The 21,741-nt window shown below is 33.6% G+C and overlaps 2 protein-coding genes across 6 annotated transcripts; both read right to left on the reverse strand.

Annotated features, from left to right (window-relative positions):
• LOC133875253 (cytochrome P450 CYP72A219-like) lies at positions 1-6,656 on the reverse strand. 4 transcript variants are annotated; one of them, XM_062313307.1, is made up of 5 exons: positions 6,167-6,656; positions 3,479-3,696; positions 1,786-2,030; positions 1,088-1,475; positions 1-625 (listed from the first exon to the last, which is right to left on the reverse strand). In XM_062313307.1, the coding sequence occupies exons 1-5, from the start codon at positions 6,435-6,437 to the stop codon at positions 200-202; spliced, it is 1,548 nt and encodes a 515-aa protein (XP_062169291.1). In that variant the 5' UTR covers positions 6,438-6,656; the 3' UTR covers positions 1-199. The 4 variants fall into 4 exon arrangements, with proteins under 4 accessions (XP_062169291.1, XP_062169292.1, XP_062169293.1 ...); XM_062313308.1 differs by lacking the exon at positions 6,167-6,656 and adding an exon at positions 5,520-5,721; XM_062313309.1 differs by lacking the exon at positions 3,479-3,696 and having other exon boundaries at positions 6,167-6,354.
• Positions 6,657-11,416: 4,760 nt separating this feature from the next.
• Positions 11,417-19,132, reverse strand: LOC133874916 (cytochrome P450 CYP72A219-like). 2 transcript variants are annotated; one of them, XM_062312836.1, is made up of 5 exons: positions 18,739-19,132; positions 14,884-15,101; positions 13,162-13,406; positions 12,464-12,851; positions 11,417-12,001 (listed from the first exon to the last, which is right to left on the reverse strand). In XM_062312836.1, the coding sequence occupies exons 1-5, from the start codon at positions 19,007-19,009 to the stop codon at positions 11,576-11,578; spliced, it is 1,548 nt and encodes a 515-aa protein (XP_062168820.1). In that variant the 5' UTR covers positions 19,010-19,132; the 3' UTR covers positions 11,417-11,575. The 2 variants fall into 2 exon arrangements, with proteins under 2 accessions (XP_062168820.1, XP_062168821.1); XM_062312837.1 differs by lacking the exon at positions 14,884-15,101 and having other exon boundaries at positions 18,739-18,908.
• Positions 19,133-21,741: the final 2,609 nt, after the last annotated feature.

The raw sequence follows: 21,741 nt of genomic DNA on the forward strand, positions 1-21,741 counted from the left end.
TTTTGAACGAATAACTCAACCTTTTCTTATCTAATTTGTAAATTATTTACTATTTTGTACAGATGTGCTTGTGTGGATATCAAATATATAATAGAACGCCAAAGGCTAATACATTAATAATACAATGAAAAAGCACCCGCACTATAATAGTACGCAAGCATCGAGGAGTAATAAATCTTGGTTTACAAATTAAGAGTTGCTAGAGTTTGTGCAGTATAATGTGAGCACCAAATTGAGGTTGAAGAGTTATAATTGTGAAAGGAGCATGAGTATAGGATGAAGAAAGTTCAAATGAGAAGTGCTGCAATATCAATGTCAGAGCCATTTTCGCTTCCATCATAGCAAAGTTTTGTCCAATGCATATCCGAGGACCCCCTCCGAATGGGAAAAATGATAGTTGGCCCCTTGTTGCCTTGGAAACACCTTCTGAAAACCTCTCTGGGTCGAACTCCTTTGCATTGTCTCCCCAAAGTTCACAATCACGTTGGACAAGGATTGTGGGTAAAGCAATCAGCACTCCTGCTGGTATTGTCAAATTTCCTAGCTTTGTTTCCTTGTCAACTGATCGATTCATCCAAGTTACTGGCGGGTAGAACCTCAGAACCTCAAGCAGTATCATGGTTACCTGTGCCATGGACAGCCGTCTCTCGTCAAGATGTTTATTTACATTAAAGAGTACCAATAGAATATAAATTAGATAATTAAATTCATCCATTCTTTTTAGCTTAAGCTTTTGAGATAAGTAGTGATTTAAAAGCATCAAGCATGACTCACGATATGTGAGCATATCAACACGGAACTACGCTAAACATTTGCTAAGAGAAACAAACATCTTTGGATTAGAAAATTTAAAATAGTATAGCATGGAATAGTTTAAACCTTAAGCTTGTTAAATCGCTTGTTAACCATGCTGATAGTGTTGTGTTTTCTGGGGTGTCTGTCTAAAGATTATTTAAAAGATATCCAAGTCTTATGATTACATGTTAAATCACAATTTTGAAGGTCCAGAAACTGAATAAATCAACTAGATAGATAAGAAAAAAATTGTTGAAACATGCATCTTAATTAAGCATAAGGAAATACTTACAACTTTAAGGTGATTCAACCCGTCAAAGTCTGGTTTGTTCTTGCCAAAGACTTGCAAAACCTCTTCTCTTGCACGCACTTGCCAATTTGGATACTTGCTCAGCATAATCATTGTCCAAACAAGCAAAACTGAGGTGGTCTCTTGCCCCGCAAAGTAAAATAGCTTACATTCCTCAATTACATCTGCAATACTCATTGCAGCATTCTTTTCATTTCCAGATTCTTGAAGTTCTCTAGAATTGGATTCCATAAGTACACCCAATAAATCATCATTGGCAGCATTGCCTGCCTTCCTTTCCCTCTCTCGTTTGTCAATGATTTCCTTCAGCAAAGTTCCTACTTCTCTGGAAATTTCCTTCATCCTCTTGTTCAGATTAGTTGGTAGAAACCTACACACACAAATCTTAGAAATTGTGAAAGCACGAAGAAGGGAAATAAGAATGTGATTCCTCATTACTTTTGTGATCAGTTGTTAGGAAAATAAAATGGTTTTCAAATAAACAATAAGATCTGCTCTTCACTAAAACCGTGAGAATAATTAACTGAAATAGGTGGATGGACCAAAAGTTTGCTGCATTTCTTGTCCCAACTCCTTTGCTTTTTGCAGGCTTACACTATTTCTTAAATTAACCATAATTCAATAAAAACTAACTTGACCTGATTTCTATCTAAACTTGAAAAATTTTAAACATTAATTACCTCCATCCTGGAATGTAAACAGATTGTCCAGCTTTCACAAAGAGTTCAGCTTGTTCTTTTTGGAGTTGGAATATTCTTTTTCCTTCTGTGTAGCTACTTCCAAATGCTGATCGAGAAATCACATCACCTGACAGGTTTTCAATATAAGGCCACACATCTAACTCACAGGACCCCTCTTCACCAATCAACCTCTCCCACTGGCTAATCATATCATTGCTACTCTGATAAAATGCATGTAACATATCCTGCAGCAATCACAAGGTAAAATTAAGATTTAAAAGATCAGAAAGGAAACAGAACTGTTAGCATTCAAGTGTTTCAATGGAATCCCAACTCTCTTTTCGATTCACCCGCTTTGGATATATGTAAGCAATCTTACACTTTAAAAACGCATGATTTTAAAAGTCAAACGAAAATTTTATCAAACACTTAACCATATGTTTAAAGATTGCGTTTTGAAATCGCTTTTTAAATCGCACATTTTAAAACCGCAAATCTAAACTAACCAACCAGATGTTTGATGTGGAGGTACCATTTATAAGACCATATTCATGGGAATACAATTGCACCGGATAATAGTAATTCCTTGGAATCACAAACAACCAAAATTCAAACAATTTCCAATCAAAAAAATTTGAACAATGCCACCCTAAAGTTTTGCATCACAAACATGTGCTAATTAACCAGATGTTTGAGAGTTAGCTATGGAGTTCGGCATGAAAATGTCTTTAAGTTAAATCTCATAAGATACAAGTCTTCGATAAGAATCTACAACGGGATAGCAGGAAATAGCATCTTGTTACCCTGCATCTTCATGTAACTTAGTCTCATTTAGAATGCTTATCTATATCTTTGAACAACTTAACATAATGTGGTTTTCAAAGATAATTCAGGGAAATTGTATCAAAAGTTTTTGAGTTTTGTCTTTGAAACAAATGATTACCTGAATTTCTAATTTTGACAATTAAAGTCCGAAGTTGTAATTAATGACAAATAGGTTTCTGTCAGATTTTCCATCAAACCTTCAACAGAGAAAGTGTCAATTATCATATATATTTTCCATGTCAAACCAATGAAAATGTGACGTGTGCATGCAAATCCACGTCAACCTACCACGTAAGCCATTATACCCAAAAAATTCAAAAAAAAGAAAAAAAGAGAACAAAACGAATAAAAAAAGGTTGGAGATCCACCTCACCACCACCCTACACCACTTTAGAGGGAGATAGAGGAGGGTGGCTCCACCCACGCCCACCTCAAAGAAGGGGCACTGGGGGTGGATCTTCAACTCTACAAGGGTGTGCAAAGGTGGAGCCACCCTCCACCACCTCCCATTGTGGGGTGGAGGGTGGTGGATCTCCATCCCTTGTTTTGTTTTTTGTTTTTTCTATTTTTGTTTTTATGTTTTATATAATATTTCTTAAACATAATTGCCTATGTGGGAGGCTAACGTGTATCGGGATATACAAGCACATTTTCATGGGTCTAACGTGGACAATATGATTAGTAAGTTTTTCGTTTAAGATTGGACAAAAAACTTAATGGAGGGACCAATTTATCCCTCAAATAAACCCAAGGCTCTAATTATTTTTGAAAATACGTTTTACATCAAAACACAGGGGTACACAGTTTTAGACACAAGTATTGAATCCGAATGGATTTAAACAAAGAAGTGAAAGTAAAATAAATTAACCTTCAACTTTTCGATACGGAATGCAGGGTTGATAATCTTTCTATGTTTAGCCCATTTCTCACCCTCGTAGGCCACGACTCCCAATACTAGCAACCTAGCAAGTGGATTTATACGCGGCTTCCGAAAGAGACTTGTCTTTGTTAAAATATCTTTTATTTGTTCCGGGTCCATAATAAACACACTTGGTTTTGGCCCGACCCACATAAAACACTTCTTACCTGCATTCATATGTTTTCAAAGCTCAGAAGAAGATCCAATATCCTTATCATCACCGACATGATCAAAGCTACAACTATATATATACACTAATCATAACCATATAATATATACAACTATATTTATTATATTTTTTTTCAATGTTATAGGTTTAATTTCACTCTCTAAAAAACTTAAAATTAATATAGACCATTAAAAAAATCACAAAAAAAAAAACTTATAACTTTTTTTACAGTACCTAAATTAAATATGGCAATTAAGGATTAACACTTCAAACGAATTGATGTTGGAATTTTCAGTAAGGTAAAGGGTAAGGGTGAAAATGCGAGCGGATAATAACCATCTGTATCCTCTATTCACACCTAACCGTTATCCGCTATCCACATATGCGGATGCGGATGCGGTTTTAGAATATGCAAATGTCGTTAATAACCACTTCCGCATTTCCTTTATATATATATATATATATATATATATATATTCAATTAAATTCACTAAAACGACGTCGTTTTGGATTCGGTAAGTTTAGGATCTTTAGGTTATATAAGTTTTTTCCACAATCATTTCAAAGTTATACCTCAATGCATTTACTTTTTTTTCTTTTCTTTGAATAATCTGAATCTCTATTACTATATAAAATAATGATCTTCTATAGATGATAATCATGAATTGCGTAATAAGTGAAATATTAAATTATTTAAGCTTGTATATATTAATAACCGTATTATTTAAGCTTGCATATAAATTTGGATAGTAATCCAAAATGACCATTACCACATATACAGATAGCGAATAATAACAGCAATAATCCCATGAATTCAAATATCTAAAAGTGATAACCGTATTCGCATTTTCACCCCTAGCCAAGGATAAGTAGGTGGACAAAAAGATAGCAAGACTGAGACACATAGTCATAATGGGGCGGAAAATTAAGATTTGAACCATATTTAACAAACTTTGGCAATTTTTTTTTTTTTTTTTTCATGTGTTTTTTCAGTTTTTACTATAGCTAGCACTACAACGAAAGCAGTCTTTTTAACGGGCTCAAAAAGGTGCATATATATATATATAAGGCCGACCAAAGCTCTTTGCTCAAACATGGCGTCATTTGTTTTAGCCTAGGTTTTGGATTGGTTTTCTGAAGTATTAAAAATGTTCACTAACCCTCTCGAAGTACCATCCAGTTATTAAGGTTCTCTCAGTTAAATTAGTGCCCATAAAAATAAATAAGTTTAATCATTTAATTTATATTTTAATTAAGTGAGATCTAACATATGAAATATTTAATTAAAATAGAAAATAAATACGAAGACAGAGTTCGAACTCAAGACCTTTACTTTCATACCATTTTAAATCACAATTTATCTCAAAAGTTTAAATTGATAGAAAAATATTAATTTTTTAATAATTTAATTTATATTCTTAACCCCCAAACTATCAAAATTTGTCAAAATGTCGACATGATCAGGGATGGTTTTAGGGGGCCCCTCAATTCCAAAAAAAAAAAATTATAAGATAAAAAGTAAAAGCTTCTCGCTTTGTCCTACCATGATGACAAAACTTCCCTTAATTATTATGAAAAAAGTTTTTCCAGAGAGCTATTTTTTTAGCTTAAAAGCTTTATTTCCTAGCTAGCCTAATCATTTACCACCACTCCCATCTTCGTAAAGAGAAGAATACGAAACCTGTAAATTTTCCGGAAAACGCTTTCCGACGAACCAAACAGAGGATCAAACCGTTAAGACGAAATAGGTATTAGCGAAAAATGTAAAGTAGCATGATATTAAACAAGAAAACTGAAACATGGATTAAGCTACGAGCGCACCAGTTTTGGACGGGAGTGCGCAGAGATGGAATTGAAGATGAAAAGGATGTAGTTCTTGACTCTTGGGCGATGGGCTTTCTCCTAATGTGTAGAGTTTTTCTAGTTTTTAAGGAATTTGTGTTCGCGGGCATCTGCTTGGAAGGGTTTTGAGCAGAGGAGTTTAAGGCCGGAGAGAGTCAGCTGAGGGGGACCAGTGGCAGAGGTGTTCCGACGACTCCCCTTCTTTTTTTTCTTGTTTTTTGTCAAGGAAAAAAAAAAATTAAACCCTTAAACTACCGCTCGTTTTGAAAATAGTCTCCAAACGACCAATCTTTAGACTCCGTCCCCAAATAACCAGAAAGTTTAAAAAAGACATCTTTTATCGAAATATGTCTATAGTATGCCACGTGTCATTTGTCAACTATATTAAAAAATAAATAAAACGAGTGTTCGAGATAAGATCCACCTGCCTAATCTCATCCACGGTTCCACTAATTGGAAATCAGCTTCAATTTTTTTCTTTTTTCCTTTTTTAATAATTGGGGTCTAAACATGAACAACAAAACATGTTTAGAAAAAATATATTTTTAAATATTCGTATATATATATATATATATATATAACAAGAAAATAAATAAAAAAATTGCCACAAAAATTGGTAGACGTACCGTAAGTTTTGACAGTGTGATGGAAGAAGGGGACGACACGAGGCGAAATATCATCAGAGAAAGTGATGGGTTTAGAAATTGCTTGGTTGGACATGAGGGAGCTGTCCTTCAAGTCTCCGGAGAGAAGGCGATAGGAATTGCCGGCAAGCCCTTGCTCTCTCAGCCGCCTCTCCAGGTATTTGGGCGTCACCCACAACCAATTCAGAATCCTCCACCCAAACGTAAGGATCGTAACCAGAAGAATGAAGATCGCAGGTAGTGAAACGCCCATTTTTCGCAGAGGAAGACGAAGAGGGAGACGAAGACGAAGACGAAGAATTCCAAGTGTTGCAGAAAGAGTAGGAAATGAGGTGAACGTGTTTTATCTATCATTAAGGACGGGGGAGATAAGGATTAAAAGAAATTTGAGGCATGCTGCTCCTCTATTTTTCAATCCCATTCCTCTTCAGAATATACCAAAGGTCGATTGTCGTTTCATGATTGTAAGCAATCCCTCACGCCACTCAATAAATTTTGAGGCTTTAAACGACCCAAAAAAAAAAAAAAAAAAAATTTAGATATTTAAACACTTTTTTTTAGAATTTTGTTTCAATATAATATGTCACAATTTCATGAGATGTATCATTTTAAAAATTTTGTCACAATCTCATGAGATTATGACAGATCAAGTTGGAACTAAATTTTGAAAAAACAAAAAAATTTAAGATGTCAAGCATTTCTCAAGCGGCAAATTTAAGTGTGATCTTTTTTTTATATATATATATATATTTGAATATTAATTAAATTAAATTTATTTTAATTATTTTTGTTTTAATATGTCAATTAGAGCACATTTATTTATTTATTTGAAAAATGTATTTTAAAACTTTTTTAAATAACTTATTAAATATAAAATGACTTATCATTTGATACAAAGACATGAAATAATAAAATTTTAAGAAAAATAAAGAGAAATATAAAAATAAGTTATATAAAGATTGATGTTTATAATAGATGGCATGCCACTCATACGGCTAAGTCTCATGTTCGACACTATTCAATTATTGTTTTATGATCGAAGCATTTGTCATGAGGCTCGATAAATTTTGAGGCTTAAAGCAACAAGAAGAATGCTAGACATTCAAATACTTTTTTTCAGAATTTTGTTCTAATCTAATGTGTCATAATCCCAAAAGATCTATCATTTTAAAAAACACGTCACAATCGCAGAGGATTGTAACACATCAAGTTGAAACTAAATTTTTGAAAAAAAAAAAAATTGGAATGTCAATCATTTATCAAGCGACAAATTTAAGTTGTGTCTTTTTTTTTATACATATAAAATGTATTTTAAATTTTTTTTTAAACAACTTATTAGATGTAGTGTAACAGGTGGATTCTTATAAGGCTAGATCAATCAAGCTGGAAATTGGAGGAGAGGACACGTGTTCTGTTAGTGGGTTACAGTAGTTAGTTTGTTTCTAAACGCCCATTTTTCGCAGAGGAAGAGGAAGAAGAAGAGGAAGAATTCCGAGTGTTGGAGAGAGAGTAGGAAATGAGGTGTGTTTTATAATTAAGGACGGGGGAGGTAAGGATTAAAGAATTGAGACATGCTGCTCCTCCATTTGTCAATGCCATTTCCTCTTCAGAATAAACGAAAGGTCGATTGTCCTTTCATGATTGTAAGCACTCCATACGCCCCTTGATGAATTTTGAGGCCTAAAGAAGAATATTAGTCGTTTAAACATTTTTTTTCTAAAATTTTGTTTTAATATAATGTGTCACAATCTCATGAGATTTATCATTTTAAAAAATATATCACAATCTCATACGATTGTCACATATTAAGTTGAAACCAAATTTCAGAAATAAATAAATAAATGTTAAGATGTCAAGTATTTCTCAAACAACAAATTTAAGTGCGATCTTCTTTATATTAATTAAATTAAATTTATTTTAATATTTATATTATTATTTTTTTATCTAACATGTTAATTAGAGCACTTTTTTTATTATTTGTAAAATATATTTTAAAACTTTTTTAAAATAATTTATTAGATATAGAATGACTTATCGTTTGTTCAAAGACATGAAATAATAAAATTTTTAAAAAAAAATAAAGAAAAAAATAAAAATAAGTTATATAAAGATTGATGTTTATAATAGATGGCATGCCATTCATACTAGTAAGTCTCGTGTTTGACACTATTCAATTGTCGTTTTATGATTGTAAGTACTTTTATTTCGCTTGATAAATTTTGAGGTCTAAAGCGACAAGAGAAATGTTTTTCAAACACTTTTTTTTAGAAATTTATTTCAATTTGATGAGATTTATCATTTTAAAAAATATGACATATCATATTGAAACTAATTTCTGAAAAAAAAAAAAAAAAAAAAAAAGCTTAAAAAATGTCTAGTATTCCTCAAATAAAAATGCAAGATGAGGAAATAATGGGGAAGGCACGGTGAGAGATGCAGACGCACGTGCTTACGCAGTGAGGACGAATTCGAGGATCGAAATTGGTCAGCATGCATGGTAGCGTGGTTGGAACGGCTGAAAAGTGAAAGGAAGGAAACACATCATTAAAGTAGAGTAGATCCACGTGATCCTGTAGATGTTGACTGTTGAGGCAGGACGTGACACATGCAGACGCATGTGCTTACGCAATCCAGGGACGAATTCCGGGTGTTACAGAGCGGGTGGTGTGTACCCTTTGGCCTTTGCTTTTTCTAACTATCCCCTACTACGCAGGGCAGTCAACGACCAGAGTGAATTGCTTAATTAGTACCAAGAGTTATTATATTGAGTAAGGAAATGATTATGTGATGATATTTTTACTGTTGATGCAAAAAGAAGAGCTATTGGGTGATCTTCAAAATAAAAAAGAGATAGACTTTTTAATAATAGATTTAATATAAACCAAAATATTGTAAAAATAAATACAAGTAAAGTAATAAGAAATAGGTCAAACAAATGAATCGATCATTTCAAAAGGCCGCACGAGGTGTTTACAAACGCAAATGAGGCATTGATTAAAATGAACCTATTTGAATCCCTAATTGGAACCAGTAACAACCACCGAAAGAAGGCTAAAGCCAAAAATGCATTGTTATAGTCTAATGAAGAGACTGCAGAAAAAAGAAAAATCAACACAAATTCAGATGCAAAAATCTTCACGATAAGATCAAAACACCTAAAAGTTGGGAGACAGCAATCCACAAAACAAGCGAGCAGCAAATTACAACAGCAACTGCAAAACAAAAGGATAAGAAAAATACAAGGAAAATTAAAAACAAAAAAACAAGTAATAAAGCCCACTAAGCAGCAGCTTGAGCAAAGAATGGGGCAAAAGAAAACTGACAGAGGAGCTTCTGGCAGCAACTCGGAGACCTCACGGCAGCGTGTGTGACACGCACTAGCGCGTGAGATCCACCCGGTGACGTGTGGTGGCTAGAACAAGAGAATGGAGGCATCGATGAAAAGTTGAGAGGCCGGTGAAGGTAATGGTGTGGCATGTCGGAGCAAAGGATGAACTGATGGTAATTAATCTGAATTTGAGATATCTAGATCTGAGAACCACGGTAAATCCATGAGCGGCACGCTTGCTGGGGGTGGAGCACAGCCATAGGTGGACAACCAGACGGTGCGAGATAGTTTGGGGAAAGAAGAACTGTGACGCCGCTACTTAGTAACAAAATTATATGCTTACAATATCCAAGAATTCACTTAACACATCATAAAGCATGCTTAAATAACAATGTAAAGTGTAACACACATGGTTTACAAAAATAGATGTGGATATCGGCTCTGCATATCCGAATCGAGTTCCCACAAAGCTTCTTTCACTCAATGGTTTTATCATAAGACTTTGGCCAATGGAATAGCCTTTGTCCTCAACTGTTGCTCTTTGTGGTCTAATATTTGCACTAGGAACTCTTTATATGTCAAGTTAGCACATAACTTATGATGTCCAATGAATCATGTATGACTTCAGCAATTGTGAAACATGAAATATGTCACTCCATCCAAACTAGGTGGTAATTTGACTTTATTAGCCAATGGGCTCACTCGTTTCTTCACTTGAAAATATTCGGCGTACCTTAGACTAAGCTTGCCTTTCTTGTTAAAAAGTTGCCAACTTCACTTCTCCCTGATGACAACTTGACATACACAAGCTTACCAACTTCAAACTCAAGCTTGCGAATATGTTTATCCCCTACAAGCAGCTAGGGGGTAGCCGAACCCACCCTCAAGCCAAACGGGAGTAACTCAAGCCACCCCTTGGCCAAAATGGGGGTGGTCGGCCACCCCCAATATTTTCTTTCTTATTTATTTATTTTTTTTTTTTAGAGAATTTCACTGAAGGATACTGAATTTTCACCATTTTTTAAAAAAGATACCTGAACTACAAACCGTCTCAATTTAGAGTATCCATTTTTCGGGAAATCTCAATTAAAGGTCTTCCGTTAGTATTTTCCACTAAATCTTACCAAAATACCCTTTTTTTTTGGAAAAAAAAAATACTAGGATTTAAGTGTTAGTTAGAATTTAACGGAATTTGCAAAAATACCCATACCTGAATCTTTGAAAAATTTTATAATTTTTTTTTAAAAAAATAAATAAATACAAAGGTATTTTGAGAATTTTGATAAGATTTAACGAAAAATCTTAACGGAAGACCCTTAATTGAGACTTTCTGAAAAATAGATACCCTAGATTGAGACAGTTTGAAGTTCAAGTATCTTCTTTCAGAAATGATGAAAGTTTGGTACTCTTAAGTAAATTATCATTTTATTTAAAGGTAATTTTTAAATAATTTATTGGATCTACGTGGCAGTAAAAGTATGGGTATCATTTGTGATACACCGCTACGTAGGATTCGGGAACATTTAAAGGTGGTGACGTAGACTGCCGTTAAAAAAATGGAAGAAGTTCAAACGGAAGTATCAACTAGGGTTTATTTTTAAAACAGGTACTATCCGTGACACTTTTTGAAACAGATGTGGCTTTTTGATTCCGGGCGTAACCGTAGGTACTAATAAGGTATTTAAACCCTTTATTTTTTCTTTTCCCTTTTATTGGTGTTACTGCTTCTACATTCCTCATGTTCAATGAAATCTCCGTGAGAAGGTGTGAGATTTTTTTTGGTTTACTTTGAGGTTCAAAAACATGATCCTTACAAACTTGGTAAAATATGTGTGGCATTTTGAACGAATAACTCAACCTTTTCTTATCTAATTTGTAAATTATCTACTATTTTGTACACGTGCTTGTGTGGACGTCGAATATATAATAGCACGCCAAAGGCTAATATATTAATAATACAATGAAAAAGCACCCGTGCTTTATAGCTAGTTTCGATAACGCTATAATAGTACGCGAGCACCGAGGTGAAGAGTAATAAATCTTGGTTTACAAATTAAGAGTTGTTAGAGTTTGTGCAGTATAATGTGAGCACCAAATTGAGGTTGAAGAGTTATAATTGTGAAAGGAGCATGAGTATAGGATGGAGAAAGTTCAAATGAGAAGTGCTGCAATATCAATGTCAGAGCCATTTTCGCTTCCATCATAGCAAAGTTTTGTCCAATGCATATCCGAGGACCCCCTCCGAATGGGAAAAATGATAGTTGGCCCCTTGTTGCCTTGGAAACACCTTCTGAAAACCTCTCTGGGTCGAACTCCTTTGCATTGTCTCCCCAAAGTTCACAATCACGTTGGACAAGGATTGTGGGTAAAGCAATCAGCACTCCTGCTGGTATTGTCAAATTTCCTAGCTTTGTTTCCTTGTCAACTGATCGATTCATCCAAGTTACTGGCGGGTAGAACCTCAGAACCTCAAGCAGTATCATGGTTACCTGTGCCATGGACAGCCGTCTCTCGTCAAGATGTTTATTTACATTAAAGAGTACCAATAGAATATAAATTAGATAATTAAATTCATCCATTCTTTTTAGCTTAAGCTTTTGAGATAAGTAGTGATTTAAAAGCATCAAGCATGACTCACGATATGTGAGCATATCAACACGGAACTACGCTAAACATTTGCTAAGAGAAACAAACATCTTTGGATTAGAAAATTTAAAATAGTATAGCATGGAATAGTTTAAACCTTAAGCTTGTTAAATCGCTTGTTAACCATGCTGATAGTGTTGTGTTTTCTGGGGTGTCTGTCTAAAGATTATTTAAGAGATATCCAAGTCTTATGATTACATGTTAAATCACAATTTTGAAGGTCCAGAAACTGAATAAATCAACTAGATAGATAAGAAAAAAATTGTTGAAACATGCATCTTAATTAAGCATAAGGAAATACTTACAACTTTAAGGTGATTCAACCCGTCAAAGTCTGGTTTGTTCTTGCCAAAGACTTGCAAAACCTCTTCTCTTGCACGCACTTGCCAATTTGGATACTTGCTCAGCATAATCATTGTCCAAACAAGCAAAACTGAGGTGGTCTCTTGCCCCGCAAAGTAAAATAGCTTACATTCCTCAATTACATCTGCAATACTCATTGCAGCATTCTTTTCATTTCCAGATTCTTGAAGTTCTCTAGAATTGGATTCCATAAGTACACCCAATAAATCATCATTGGCAGCATTGCCTGCCTTCCTTTCCCTCTCTCGTTTGTCAATGATTTCCTTCAGCAAAGTTCCTACTTCTCTGGAAATTTCCTTCATCCTCTTGTTCAGTTTAGTTGGTAGAAACCTACACACACAAATCTTAGAAATTGTGAAAGCACAAAGAAGGGAAATAAGAATGTGATTCCTCATTACTTTTGTGATCAGTTGTTAGGAAAATAAAATGGTTTTCAAATAAACTATAAGATCTGCTCTTCACTAAAACCGTGAGAATAATGAACTGAAATAGGTGGATGGACCAAAAGTTTGCTGCATTTCTTGTCCCAACTCCTTTGCTTTTTGCAGGCTTACACTATTTCTTAAATTAACCATAATTCAATAAAAACTAACTTGACCTGATTTCTATCTAAACTTGAAAAATTTTAAACATTAATTACCTCCATCCTGGAATGTAAACAGATTGTCCAGCTTTCACAAAGAGTTCAGCTTGTTCTTTTTGGAGTTGGAATATTCTTTTTCCTTCTGTGTAGCTACTTCCAAATGCTGATCGAGAAATCACATCACCTAACAGGTTTTCAATATAAGGCCACACATCTAACTCACAGGACCCCTCTTCACCAATCAACCTCTCCCACTGGCTAATCATATCATTGCTACTCTGATAAAATGCATGTAACATATCCTGCAGCAATCACAAGGTAAAATTAAGATTTAAAAGATCAGAAAGGAAACAGAACTGTTAGCATTCAAGTCAATGGAATCCCAACTCTCTTTTCGATTCACCCGCTTTGGATGTATGTAAGCAATCTTACACTTTAAAAACGCATGATTTTAAAAGTCAAACGAAAATTTTATCAAACACTTAACCATATGTTTAAAGATTGCGTTTTGAAATCGCTTTTTAAATCGCACATTTTAAAACCGCAAATCTAAACTAATCAACCAGATGTTTGATGTGGAGGTACCATTTATAAGACCATATTCATGGGAATACAATTGCACCGGATAATAGTAATTCCTTGGAATCACAAACAACCAAAATTCAAACAATTTCCAATCAAAAAAATTTGAACAATGCCACCCTAAAGTTTTGCATCACAAACATGTGCTAATTAACCAGATGTTTGAGAGTTAGCTATGGAGTTCGGCATGAAAATGTCTTTAAGTTAAATCTCATAAGATACAAGTCTTCGATAAGAATCTACAACGGGATAGCAGGAAATAGCATCTTGTTACCCTGCATCTTCATGTAACTTAGTCTCATTTAGAATGCTTATCTATATCTTTGAACAACTTAACATAATGTGGTTTTCAAAGATAATTCAGGGAAATTGTATCAAAAGTTTTTGAGTTTTGTCTTTGAAACAAATGATTACCTGAATTTCTAATTTTGACAATTAAAGTCCGAAGTTGTAATTAATGACAAATAGGTTTCTGTCAGATTTTCCATCAAACCTTCAACAGAGAAAGTGTCAATTATCATATATTTTCCATGTCAAACCAATGAAAATGTGACGTGTGCATGCAAATCCACGTCAACCTGCCACGTAAGCCATTATACCCAAAAAATTCAAAAAGAAAAGAAAAGAGAACAAAACGAATAAAAAAAGGTTGGAGATCCACCTCACCACCACCCTACACCACTTTAGAGGGAGATAGAGGAGGGTGGCTCCACCCACGCCCACCTCAAAGAAGGGGCACTGGGGGTGGATCTTCAACTCTACAAGGGTGTGCAAAGGTGGAGCCACCCTCCACCACCTCCCATTGTGGGGTGGAGGGTGGTGGATCTCCATCCCTTGTTTTGTTTTTTGTTTTTTCTATTTTTGTTTTTATGTTTTATATAATATTTCTTAAACATAATTGCCTATGTGGGAGGCTAACGTGTATCGGGATATACAAGCACATTTTCATGGGTCTAACGTGGACAATATGATTAGTAAGTTTTTCGTTTAAGATTGGACAAAAAACTTAATGGAGGGACCAATTTATCCCTCAAATAAAACCCAAGGCTCTAATTGTCAAAAATAGAAAAAAACGTTATTTTTTCTAATTATTTTTGAAAATACGTTTTACATCAAAACACACGGGTACACAATTTTAGACACAAGTATTGAATCCGAATGGATTTAAACAAAGAAGTGAAAGTAAAATAAATTAACCTTCAACTTTTCGATACGGAATGCAGGGTTGATAATCTTTCTATGTTTAGCCCATTTCTCACCCTCGTAGGCCACGACTCCCAATACTAGCAACCTAGCAAGTGGATTTATACGCGGCTTCCGAAAGAGACTTGTCTTTGTTAAAATATCTTTTATTTGTTCCGGGTCCATAATAAACACACTTGGTTTTGGCCCAACCCACATAAAACACTTCTTACCTGCATTCATATGTTTTCAAAGCTCAGAAGAAGATCCAATATCCTTATCATCATCGACATGATCAAAGCTACAACTATATATATACACTAATCATAACCATATAATATATACAACTATATTTATTATATTTTTTTTCAATGTTATAGATTTAATTTCACTATCTAAAAAACTTAAAATTAATATAGACCATTAAAAAAATCACAAAAAAAAAACTTATAACTTTTTGTACAGTACTTAAATTAAATATGACAATTAAGGATTAACACTTCAAACGAATTGATGTTGGAATTTTCAGTAAGGTAAAGGGTAAGGGTGAAAATGCGAGCGGATAATAACCATCTGTATCCTCTATTCACACCTAACCGTTATCCGCTATCCGCATATGCGGATGCGGATGCGGTTTTAGAATATGCAAATGTCGTTAATAACCACTTCCGCATTTCCTTTACATAATATATATATATATAATGTAAATTTAATTAAATTCACTAAAACGACGTCGTTTTGGATTCGGTAAGTTTAGGATCTTTAGGTTATATAAGTTTTTTCCACAATCATTTCAAAGTTATACCTCAATACATTTACTTTTTTTTCTTTTCTTTGAATAATCTGAATCTCTATTACTATATAAAATAATGATCTTCTATGGATGATAATCATGAATTGTGTAATAAGTGAAATATTAAATTATTTAAACTTGTATATATTAATAACCGCATTATTTAAGCTTGCATATAAATTTGGATAGTAATCCAAAATGACCATTACCACATATACAGATAGCGAATAATAACAGCAATAATCCCATGAATTCAAATATCTAATGGTGCATTTGGGTATTGAATATTTCGAATATGAATAATATTCAGAATTTGATCACGGATTTCAAGGCAATAAAAATGTGTTTGGATGTTGAATATAATTTAGATTCTTTTGAATATGTGTTTGGGTGTTGAATTTGGAAGATTGGAAAAAAGTGTTTTATAATAGTATAAAGTGATTGGAAATGATTGGATTGTATGAAAAGTTGTGTATAATGATTGGTATGGTAAAAAATAATAATAAAAAATATATGATGGGTTTTAAAAAAGTGTTTTATAATAGTATAAAATAATTGGAAATGATTGGATTGTGTGAAAAGTTGTGTATAATGATTGCATGGTATGGTAAAAAATAATTAAAAAATATATATAATGGGTTTATTCAAACTATTCAAACTTTATTCAAGTGACCCATGGGTTTTATTCAACTTGGATCAGGGTATGGGTTTTTGAATAAAAACTCGGTTCGAATATTGAATATCACTACGAACCAAACGCACCATAAAAGTGATAACCGTATTCGCATTTTCACCCCTAGCCAAGGATAAGTAGGTGGACAAAAAGATAGCAAGACTGAGACACATTGTCATAATCGGGCAGAAAATTAAGATTTGAACCATATTTAACAAACTTTGGCAATTTTTTTTTTTTTTTTTCATGTGTTTTTTCAGTTTTTACTATAGCTAGCACTACAACGAAAGCAGTCTTTTTAACGGGCTCAAAAAGGTGCATATATATATATATATATATATATAAGGCCGACCACAGCTCTTTGCTCAAACATGGCGTCATTTGTTTTAGCCTAGTTTCTGGATTGGTTTTCTGAAGTATTAAAAATGTTCACTAACCCTCTCGAAGTACCACTCCAGTTATTAAGTCTCTCAGTTAAATTAGCGCCCATAAAAATAAATAAGTTTAATCATTTTATTTATATTTTAATTAAGTGAGATCTAACATATAAAATATTTAATTAAAATAAAAAATAAATACGAAGACAGAGTTCGAACTCAAGACCTTTACTTTCATACCATTTTAAATCACAACTTATCTCAAAAGTTTAAATTGATAGAAAAATATTAATTTTTTAATAATTTAATTTATATTCTTAACCCCCAAACTATCAAAATTTGTCAAAATGTCGACATGATCAGGGATGGTTTTAGGGGCCCCTCAATTCCAAAAAAAAAATAAAATTATAAGATAAAAAGTAAAAGCTTCTCGCTTTGTCCTACCGTGATGACAAAACTTCCCTTAATTATTATGAAAATAGTTTTTCTAGAGAGCTATTTTTTTAGCTTAAAAGCTTTATTTCCTATCTAGCTAATCATTTACCACTCCCATCTTCGGAAAGAGAAGAATACGAAACCTATAAATTTTCCGGGAAACGCTTTCCGACGAACCAAACAGAGGATCAAACCGTTAAGACGAAATGGGTATTAGCGAAAAATGTCAAGTAGCATGATATTAAACAAGAAAACTGAAACATGGATTAAGCTACGACCGCACGAGTTTTGGACGGGAGTGCGCGCGCAGAGCTGGAATTGAAGATGAAAAGGATGTAGTTCTTGACTCTTGGGCGATGGGCTTTCTCATAATGAGTTTTTCTAATTTTTAAGGAATTTGTGTTCGCGAGCATTTGCTTGGAAGGGTTTTGAGCCGAGGAGTTTAAGCCCAGAGAGAGTCAGCTGAGGGGGACCAGTGGCAGAGGTGGTCCGACAACTCCCCTTCTCCTTTTTTTTTTTTCAAGAAAAAAAAAAAAAAATAACCCCTTAAACTATCATCTGTTTTGAAAATAGTCTCCAAACTATCGAACTTTGGACTCTAGCCTCCAAATTACTAAAAAAATTTAAAAAAACTTCTTTTATCGAATTATGCCTATAGTGTGCCACATGTCATTTGTCAATTATATTAAAAAAAAAAAAAAAACACTATACAAAAATTAAAATAAATATGGTGTAGGGTGTATGGTGGCCCCATATTAAAACAAAAATGGTCCCCAAAGGGTAGCTCAATCGGCTGGGGACCACGCCTCATGAAGCGGATGTCACTAGTTCGAATTTTCTCTCCTCCTCTTGTGTGAACATGTAAAAAAAATAAAAAAATAAAAAAATAAAAAAAATAAAAAATAAGAAAAAAAGAAAATAAAAACAAAATGGGGTGGCCGAAATCATTCCTAAAAGCCTTTGGGTAGGGGTTTGGCCTAGAGGTGGGTTCAGCCACCCCTAAGGCTAAACCCTAATATTTTTTCTTTTTGGCCCTTGACCTCCCCCATGGGTCATGGGGGGTGGCCGGGGCCATATCCTAACATTTCTTTTTTCTTTTTTTTTTTTTTTTTGGGTCCTTAGGGGTGATTTCGACCGCCCTATGTTTTTTTTTTAGAAAAAATTACAATTTAGCCCCAAATTTGCCAACCGTTTTGCAAGTAACCCTACGAACTACTAACGCTTGAACTCTAATCTTCAATCTACCAAAAAGTTTCAAAAATGTCAATTTTGTCGAAATATACCTATAATACCACTGTCACGTGTCATTTTTCAATTAAAAAAATTATAATTAAAAAACTAAAATTTTATATTTTATTTCTATTTTTTTAAAAAAATAAAATGAGTGTTCGAGAGAAGATCCACCTGCCTCATCTCTTCCACGGTTCCACCTATTGGAAATCAGCCTCAATTTTTTTCTTTTTTCTTTTTATAATAGTCGGGGTCTAAACATGAACACCAAAACATGTTTCTAAAAAAAATTTTAAATATTCGTATATATATATAACAAGAAAATAATAAAAAAAAATTGTCACAAAAATTGGTAGACGTACCGTAAGTTTTGACAGTGTGATGGAAGAAGGGGACGACACGAGGCGAAATATCATCAGAGAAAGTGATGGGTTTAGAAATTGCTTGGTTGGACATGAGGGAGCTGTCCTTCAAGTCTCCGGAGAGAAGGCGATAGGAATTGCCGGCAAGCCCTTGCTCTCTCAGCTGCCTCTCCAGGTATTTGGGCGTCACCCACAGCCAATTCAGAATCCTCCACCCAAACGTAAGGATCGTAACCAGAAGAATGAAGATCGCAGGTAGTGAAACGCCCATTTTTCGCAGAGGAAGACGAAGAGGGAGACGAAGACGAAGACGAAGAATTCCAAGTGTTGCAGAAAGAGTAGGAAATGAGGTGAACGTGTTTTATCTATCATTAAGGACGGGGAGATAAGGATTAAAAGAAATTTGAGGCATGCTGCTCCTCTATTTTTCAATCCCATTCCTCTTCAGAATATACCAAAGGTCGATTGTCGTTTCATGATTGTAAGCAATCCCTCACGCCACTCAATAAATTTTGAGGCTCATAAATTTTGAAGCTTAAAACGACAAAACAAAAAATAAAAAATTTAGATATTCAAACACTTTATTTTAGAATTTTGATTTAATATAATATGTCATAATTTCATGAGATATATCATTTTGAGAATTGTGTCACAATTTCATAAGATTATAACACATCAAGTTGGAACTAAATTTTGAAAAAACAAAAAAATTCGAGATGTCAAGCATTTCTCAAGCGGCAAATTTAAGTGTGGTCTTTTTTTTTTTTTTTTATATATATATATTTGAATATTAATTAAATTAAATTTATTTTAATATTTTTTTGTTCTAATATGTCAATTAAAGCACTTTTATTTATTTATTTGAAAAATGTATTTTAAAACTTTTTTAAATAACTTATTAAATATAAAATGACTTATCATTTGATACAAAGACATGAAATAATAAAATTTTAAGAAAAATAAAGAGAAATATAAAAATAAATTATATAAAGATTGATGTTTATAATAGAGGGCATGCCACTCATACGGCTAAGTCTCATGTTCGACACTATTCAATTATTGTTTCATGATCGTAAGCATTTGTCACGACGCTCGATAAATTTTGAGGCCTAAAGCAACAAAAAGAATGCTAGACATTCAAATACTTTTTTTTAGAATTTTGTTCTAATCTAATGTGTCATAATCCCATTAGATCTATCATTTTGAAAAATATGTCACAATCGCAGAGGATTGTAACACATCAAGTTGAAACTAAATTTTTGAAAAAAAAAATATTGAAATGTCGATCATTTATCAAGCGACAAATTTAAGTGCAGTCTTTTTTTTTATATATAAAAAATGTATTTTAATTTTTTTTTAAATAACTTATTAGATGTAGAATGACTTTTTTATGATTTAAAGACATGAAATTTTTTTTTTTTTTAAAAAATAAATTATATAAAGATTGATATTTATAATAGATGGCATGCCACTCATATTACTAAGTCTCGTGTTTGACACTATTCAAATCTCAAATCTGGCCTCACTCCGCCTCACATCAGTAGCCATAGGAAAAAAGAACTCAAATCGTTGAAATTCTAACCTCATCGGCTCATCCCCTATTCAACACTAAAACTGAACACCCACCTCTCAGCCCTCTCTCTCTTCTCTCTTTCTCTCAGACTGTCATATGTATTTCAGACAACGGTTATCTCTTAAAGGGTGGACCGGCGGCTCATACTCTTGGGTTTCGAAGTGGAGAAACAAGAAAGGAAGAATAAGACTGTGGAACTTTGATGTGGCTTGAAGAATAAGGGTAGAAGGATCCAGAAGCAACATGGCAAGATTTAAGAAGAGGAGGAGGGCATCTAAAGGCAAGCTAATGGCTTACAGTTGTAACTCACGTAAGCCATTATCTCAGCCAAAACGGTGCGTTATTTATTGTATTTTGTCTTTCTTTCTTTTTTTCTTTTGGTGTTGAAAAATTAAAAAAAATAACAAAACAAGATAAATAGATTATAAATATAAAATTAGTTCGTCAAGAACTATGTATAATTCTTCTTTATAATTGTGTGTTTTACAAACTGCTCAATACTTCCTTTTATAGGCATAGAATCATAGTGTGAGGTTAAGGAATAGAAAAAGATAGAACATGAATTAAAAGGCTACATCAATGTATTACATGAATGTTATAGGAATTCTAAAAAGTGACATGAATGTATAGAATTTCAAGAGATGGAACTAAATGTTCATCCACCAAATGCATGAATGCATTCATAATACTTCTCATTGGATGACCATACACTAAGAATAGGCTTCGTTAAAACCTTGGCAAGGAAAACCCACTAGGAAAAAGCCTGCGGCGAAGGAAAAAGAGTATATTATACTTGTGTACCATCGTATGCTTTAAGACTACCTCATTAAAACCTTGCAAAGGTTTCCAGTGGGAAAAACCTTAGCGAAGGAAAAAGAGTACAATCAGCATAATCATTTTACTCCCCCTCATTAGGATGAAGAGCTTCAATTGTTTATGAAGAAAGATTCTTGAGTCGGCGCATTCCAATGTTATTCACCAACTTCTTAAATGTTGCAGTTGGTAATGTTTTGGTAAATAAATCTGTCCAATTGTCACTTGATCGTATCTGCTTCACATTAATATCACCGCTCTTCTGGACCTCATGTGTATAAACGAATTTCAGTGAAATGTGTTTTGTTCTATCACCCTTAATGCATCCTCCTCTGATCTGTGTGATACAAGCAGCATTACCTTCATATAATATTGTCGGACAATCTTTGATTGTGGATAAACCACACTTTTCTCGAATGTGTTGAATTAGTGATCTTAGCCATATACATTCCCGACTTGCTTCATGAATTGCAATAATTTCTGAGTGATTTGAAGATGTAGCAACAAGTGTTTGCTTGACAGATCTCCAAGAAATAGTAGTACTTCCACATGTAAATAGATATCATGTTTGAGATCTACCTTTATGCGGATCAGAAAGAAAACCCGCATCTGCATAT

This window comes from Alnus glutinosa, chromosome 8, assembly GCF_958979055.1.
Source record: "Alnus glutinosa chromosome 8, dhAlnGlut1.1, whole genome shotgun sequence".
NCBI lineage: Eukaryota > Viridiplantae > Streptophyta > Magnoliopsida > Fagales > Betulaceae > Alnus > Alnus glutinosa.

Excerpts from the sequence above, each read along its gene's own strand:
- LOC133875253 (XM_062313307.1), bottom strand. The coding sequence starts at position 6,437 with ATGGGCGTTTCACTACCTGCGATCTTCATTCTTCTGGTTACGATCCTT. Across the intron at positions 1,476-1,785 it reads GTTTACATTCCAGGATGGAG|GTTTCTACCAACTAATCTGA; the intron begins GTAATTAATGTT and ends TTGTGTGTGTAG. Across the intron at positions 626-1,087 it reads GGTTGAATCACCTTAAAGTT|GTAACCATGATACTGCTTGA; the intron begins GTAAGTATTTCC and ends TCCATGGCACAG.
- LOC133874916 (XM_062312836.1), bottom strand. The coding sequence starts at position 19,009 with ATGGGCGTTTCACTACCTGCGATCTTCATTCTTCTGGTTACGATCCTT. Across the intron at positions 13,407-14,883 it reads TCCGTATCGAAAAGTTGAAG|GATATGTTACATGCATTTTA; the intron begins GTTAATTTATTT and ends TGATTGCTGCAG. Across the intron at positions 12,852-13,161 it reads GTTTACATTCCAGGATGGAG|GTTTCTACCAACTAAACTGA; the intron begins GTAATTAATGTT and ends TTGTGTGTGTAG.